Source organism: Cyprinodon variegatus, unplaced genomic scaffold (assembly GCF_000732505.1).
Source record: "Cyprinodon variegatus isolate N-32 unplaced genomic scaffold, C_variegatus-1.0 Scaffold294, whole genome shotgun sequence".
NCBI lineage: Eukaryota > Metazoa > Chordata > Actinopteri > Cyprinodontiformes > Cyprinodontidae > Cyprinodon > Cyprinodon variegatus.
In genome coordinates, this window is record NW_015150747.1 from 620,346 (window position 1) to 626,925 (window position 6,580).

The following is a 6,580-nucleotide window of genomic DNA, read 5'->3' on the forward strand; positions in this document are numbered from 1 at the left end:
CTGCCAGTGGCCTTTAGGGGGCGCTTAACCCAGAAGTTACAGGCCTAGCGCCCCTTGTGGCTAAAACTCACACAACGTTTCTGTACGTTTTTCTTTACACCTCTGTTTGTGGGCAATGTTTATAAAAGCACGTCACTCTTATTGTTTATGTAAATCTGTTTATCAAAAGTCAGATAAAACAACTAAAAAATATAATCAATAAATCAAATAAAGCAAAGAAAATGTGAACTAACACCTAGAACCGTTTGATCGATCTAATATGTTTCTGTAGTCGAACAGGAAGGACAAGAGTTGTGTTCCATCAGAGTCTCCGCGCTACAACTGGTCCGACAGTTTGGAGCTCAGTAACCGTCATGTTTTAATGTTTGTGAAGCTGTTTGGATGTTCAGAGAGTAGGAACATATGAACATGGCCAGAGCATGTCAGGATGTAAAGGTGGTCAGTAGAAGCTTGAAATCAATTCTGAAACGGAACGTGAGCAGCGGTGAGAACTCAGGACCGGAGATAAAAACAAGCTGCTGCATCTTTGGAAAACCTATAGTTGATGTGGAGACGACTGATCTAAGCTGACATTCCAGGCATTAAAACAAAGGCAGTGAAAGCATGAATCGCATTTCATAAGGAAATATGTTTCATTCTTTGCAATCAGAGGAATCTGGAAAAACTGTGATTTAACAAGCATATCTGTGGTTTAAAGGTGAGGATGACTCAGAGTATCACTTCCTGATAATTGCAGGGAAGAACCAAGAAGGGGGTGGTGGAGTTCAGCAGCAGCAGACCCACCAAACCAACATGGCTGGACTCTGATCTGAACAATAAACTGGACTGAAGAAGGTACTCTGCTGTTCTTATAGGAAGAACATTTCAATTAGTGGAAAAAATAGCAGAGGGAATATAAAAAAATGTCTAATCAACCTAAACTTCTGCGACCCCCATGCAGTAACTCCATGGCCCCCCTAGGGGTCGCGGACTCTACGTGACTCTCCATTTCCCATGAGTCAGCGCGGGTCAACGCGGATTGGTCAGCTTGGACAGAAATGGTGGACAATGGTGGCAAAAACTGTACTTAAAAAGTAATTCCTTCATAAGACCCAAAATTAACATTGAAGGAGTTTTCAAGGTCGGAATGCTGCTTTTTTAAGCAAAATATTGGCCCAGTTGGTAACAATTTCCCTAAATTTAAAAAAAGAGCTCCAACGTTATAGGATACCTGAGAACTGAGGATGTCTTAAATGTACCTTTGGGACCTGAATAAATCACCTCTTCACCCTAAAGATGAAAATGGGTCCAAATGAATAAAAGCATCATAGAGACAGAAAGCATGGAGGGAAGAGGAAACATTTTCCTCAGAGATTTTAATTATTGGTCTGAAAATGATCCCGCTTTGGAATCACCAATACTCTTCCTCTTTATAAATGATTCTTTTCAGGATCGTGAGGAGGGTGAGTGAGGAGACGAACGCTAGGAAACGGTTGGCATCAGGGTTGGGAATGATTTTAGGAGGCTCTGTACAAATCGCTCCAAACTGAGTTCAGATACTGAACACAAAGATTTCAACACTAAGCATTTTTAGAGGAACAAACACGTTTCAAACTAAACCCCCCCTCCCCATAGAGATATCGGGTTTAAAATCATAGAGGAGGGGGCGGTCCTTACAGATCCACAGAACCTAGAATCAGTTTTAAACCCACATGATCGACGTCCAAACATGCTGTGAGTTAAACCTGACGGCTGCATCATCCAGAACAAAGATCTCACCTCTTAAATTCCTTCAGACAAACTCTGAGCGTGGCTTCCGGCATGCTGGCTGCGTGGATCTTCCTCTCCAGAGCTGCCATGTCGTCTCCATCCTCATCCTCGTCCTCCTCGCCCAGATTGAACTGTCGCCCTGGGAACACGCCGCCTTTCCGCACTGATAAGACCTGGGCCATTAACAAAGGTTTGGTTTTCACTCTGATCAAACCCAGAAACATGTGAACATCATACCTTGCAAAAGTATTCCCACCCACCTTCAACGCTCGCAGAAAGAAAACGACGCAGATCCCTAACTACAGCTAACTACATCCCTAACGACAGGAAAACTGTTTGCTTTGGGCCGTGCAGACTGGCAGTTCCTACCTGGTCTGTACCATCGACTCATTTCAAGCAACCGGAAATTCATCCAGGTCGCAGTTAAATAATGTAAATACAGTTAAAAAGCACTTATTTCTATCTTTAAATTATTAAATTATACTAAACTGTATCATATTACATATTAATAACCACTTTGCTGAGAAAATTTATTAATTTACAATGTTTCACATGGAGTGAATTTTGTTCCATTATTCTTGCAAAGAAATAAAAGTTTTGTAAAAAAAAACAAAAAAAAACCTTTGTAAACAGAGATTTGAAATAAAAAAATATTTTTTCCTTTTTCTAAAGTTGTTTTTTTTTTCTTTACAGATTTCTTATCTGGCCTGCATTTTATGAATTTAACTCTTTTCAAATTACCTTATAGAAATAACTCTCTATTCACTTCTGGGCGCTGGCTTTCCTCTGGAGTGAGGAGTAAAGATGCATTTTGATTGGTCTGCTGGACGTTAGCAACAACATTTATTGGTTAAGATCAAAAATAAAAATAATAAAAAAATGAAAATATAAAATTTGTAAAAATATATATTTTTGGAAAAAATATTTTGATAAAATCCATCCATGCTTATCCCAAGAGGTTGCGAGGGGTGCTGGTGTCTATCTCCAGCTGTCTACAGGGGCGATGGGCAGGGTAGACCCTGCACAGGTCGCAAGTCCATCGCAGGGCATTTTAATAAACCAAATCTGTAAAAATTTTGAAAAACTGTTTTGAAAAAAATATGAAAAATATACAGAAATAAATAAAACGATGTCAGAAAAAAAGCAAACTTAGATTCAAAACCATTTTTCAAAGTTGACATTTTTTTACATTTTCCGTTAAAACCTTTTCTGTGCAACAATGATGGAACGAAATTCACTCCATATGAATTCACTATATCCTTCACAGGTACGATGAAATGAAAACAGAAAACCAAAAATTACTGCAATGTTTAACAAATCAAAAGCCAAAAAATGCGCTGCCAGAAGTACGGCAGGGATCGCATTTTCAGGACAGTTCGGATACAGAAGGGATGGAAACGCCTTCATTCTCTCAGCAAAGTCTCTATTGTCTATTTACAAAATATAATTTAATACGCTTTTATGATTAGTGACAGATCATCTTGATAAAGCCAGATTGATGGTGGCCCGTAAGTATTTGTGGTTGGCATAAAAAAGCTGCTGTTAGTGACCATGGTAGTGTATTTATAGGCTTTAAATAGATCAAAGCAGCTTTGACCAGTGATACCAGCATCTCGCCTGCCTGCTCTTTGGATCCATTGTGAATCAATGAAGGCCAATATTCAGTTTTTTTTTGTTGATATTTTTTAAAGCCAATGCCCATATTTGTCACGGCTGTTAATCAACTGTAGGAAAATAATTTTTATGACATAAGAGTCCAGAAAATGCGATACGCAGTCTGCCCTGTCGTCTTTAACTGGTAAATTCTACTGGATACACTTTTCTTTTCCTCCTCTGAATTCCTGCCTGAACAATTTGCTCTGCTCCAGACAGACGTGGAGTCGGTGCAGCGAGTGGCAAAAATTACAACGTGTTTTAAGGGAAGAGGCCTTGGCTTCAGAAACGCACCCTGGGAACTCGCTGACTGACGGTCAGCTGCGAAGGTGCAGCTCATCTGCAGCGAGGTGCGTCCACATCCACAGGAACAGGAAAATAAAGTGCAGATAATCCTGCATCATCTGCATCTCGTTAGTGTTTAATGGAAAATGGATGGAATAATTTAGAGGAATTTAGTCCGCCTGAGGAAGCAAAGTGGATCAGATCAGAGTCTGTGTGCTAAAACGGCCCAATCAAAGTCCAGGCCTAAATCTAACCGAGAATCTGAAAGTCAAAGATTAATGTTCTGGGGTGCTCTTCATCCGACCCGACTAAGCAGGAGTTATTTGGAGCAGAAGAAAGGTTGAGAAAAGTTTTTGGTTTTAACAAATTATTGACTTATTGGTTTTTCATGTTCTCACTCTTGTTCTGGAAGAACAGTGAATCGTTTCTTTTCTATATAATTATACAGACTGCTACAAACCTCTCTGACCTTTGACCTCCCTGGGCTTCAGCTCTGCTCTGTTCAATGACCACTTGATTAGTGGTTGGCCGTATGGTTTTGCAATGATTTTACTGCTGCTGTCTCTTTTAACATACAGCACTTTGTTCCCTCCAAGGGTTTTTAAAGCCTTTAATAATAATAACAATAATAATAATAAAAATAATTGAACTTTCTTATCTCACATTGGAGAAATTTACCACTGCATTTAACCCCCTGCTTTGGGGAGCAGTGGGCTGCCACCGTGGGGTGCCGGGTCCAGAGTGGGGTTAAGGGTATTGCTCAGAGACCCAGAGTGGCAGTCTGTGGGAGTGGGGCTCAAACTCAGAACCTCAGGATTCCAAGCTCACAGCTCTAACCACTAGGCTGCCAATCCCCACAGTTCACTGTAGAACTGGATCGGCTCTCGCCGTGAGAGGCAGCTGAATAATTGCTCCTTCTGATTCCCACTGATTTATTGGTTTCATGATGGTCCTGAATGAAACTCAGGGCTTCGTGTCAAACTGTGAAGAATTTAATGAGGTACGAACACTTTTGCAGGCGTACATCCTGTAAATCATGCGTTACCCTTTTCTCAGAGTCAGGACTCATTCTCCTGGTTTTCTGCAGCAGCTTCAGTCCCTCGATCTGCCGGGTCAGCATGGGCAGAGCCTTCCTGAAGCGCTCCTCCAGGCTCACTGCATCCAGCACCTTCAGGGAACACAAACAGAAGCAGACTGACATTTTTCAGTTTTCATGCCGCTGACATTCATTCCTCCCTGCACCCCTAAGGCCCACCTGCAGTTTCTCCTTGTTGGAGGTGCGGATCATGGAGGCGACCACATCCGGCAGAGTCTCTCTGGGTAGACTGTCCAGCAGGCGCCTGAACTTGGCCACCATAGGAACCGACGTGTCCAACATCCCTAACAACTGCGGAAGAACAGAGAGGAGCATTTGGATCCAACTGAACCAATTAAAGCAGATTTTTCATGCTTTCATTTCCCATCATCCTATTTTGTTATGATAAATTAAAGGGAGAGTTCACGGCCATTTTTTGAAACCGCAGCTGGCTTTCATTGCGCTCCAACATTTCCACTAGAGAGCCTGGGCGCAGATTCGACATCCGCAGCTGCTTCTTACGCAGCCGATCCGATGACATTGGATTGACATTACTCCCTAACAGAATTACCCAGAGCACGAACATGAACGACGTCTTGTCAGATATTAGAGTAATATTTCAGTCAGCAGCTCCACGGCTTGCCAACTTTTCAGCCGGCAGCTCTTTAGAAATCCACCCCGGAGTTCAGGACCATTTTTATTCTGAAACGTTCACTGAATAACTGATCTGTTACTCCTACAGCCGTGCAGTTACGCCAAGAATGATGCATTTATAGTTATGATCCTCTTTATTCAACCAAGAACAATTTGTCTTATAGCAAATGGGACAGAAGGATCCAAAGCGATAACAAGATCAAGGTAAAGAGGCTTTATTTCAAGAAACAAATGCAGGAGACCAATAATGATTCAAACTTTTCTCAATAATCAATGGAAAATAACCAATGAGACCATGTTTTCCATCTTTCCACTGCTATGAAGATTAAGAAGGACGCCTCTTTGTCATAACCATAATCTTTTGCTCACTTTAAACACTCTTTAACCTCCCAGGTGAACTCCTGCCCTCTGACTGTAGAGAATTCTGGTGGGTTTTCCAAATGTTAACTCCTGGTTCTAATGGACCCCGTTCTACTCTGTCCGCTCCATCTTCTGCCGTAAATTGAGCTGCGTTGATTGATTACTGTGTTTTATTATCCAGGTGTATAACAGAGGGGTCCTGGTGAAAACATCGGCTATGCTTTGCCCTGACCTCCGCCCCCTCTGACTGTAAAGAATTCTGGTGGGTTCTCTAAATGTTAACCCCTGGTTCTAATGGACCCCGTTCCACGCTGTCCACTCCATCTTCTGCCGTAAATTGAGCCGTGTTGATTGATTGCCGTGTTTTATTATCCAGGTGTATAACAGAATGAACACATCATCTACGCTGGGCCGTGACCTCTGCCCCCTACAGGATGACCCGTCGGTTCTGCTTATCAGCTGTAGTGACAGAATGATCCACCAACAGAGTCTGAGGGAGGATCTGCAGGTCTTTGCTCCTCCTGCTCTCAGATGGTTTTAGATTAATCCTAATAATGTGCAGTTAGCTTTACCATAGGTTATCTGCTTCTCCACAGGGTATTTATCCACATTTTATAAAGCCATATAGTTTTACAATAGGTCATTTATGTTGTTTATTTTAAAAATAAATTAATTTTATCATAAAATTCTCAAATATAAATCCCTAAATCACCGAGCTCCATCTGATATCAGAGATCTGATTGTTCCTTATGTTCCTAACAGAGCACTTCGCTCTCAATCTGCAGGTTTACTAGTGGTTCCTAG

General features: G+C 41.6%; 1 protein-coding gene across 1 annotated transcript in view; it reads right to left on the bottom strand.

The window, feature by feature from the left end:
* lonp2 (lon peptidase 2, peroxisomal) overlaps positions 1-6,580 on the bottom strand; it is a 55,858-nt gene that overhangs the window by 24,480 nt on the left and 24,798 nt on the right. Inside the window, exons 4-6 of the mRNA XM_015383787.1 lie at positions 4,943-5,074; positions 4,733-4,855; positions 1,759-1,922 (exon numbers count right to left, since the gene is read on the bottom strand). Coding sequence (XP_015239273.1) covers positions 1,759-1,922; positions 4,733-4,855; positions 4,943-5,074 — 419 coding nt within the window. The remainder of the gene's footprint in view (positions 1-1,758; positions 1,923-4,732; positions 4,856-4,942; positions 5,075-6,580) is intronic.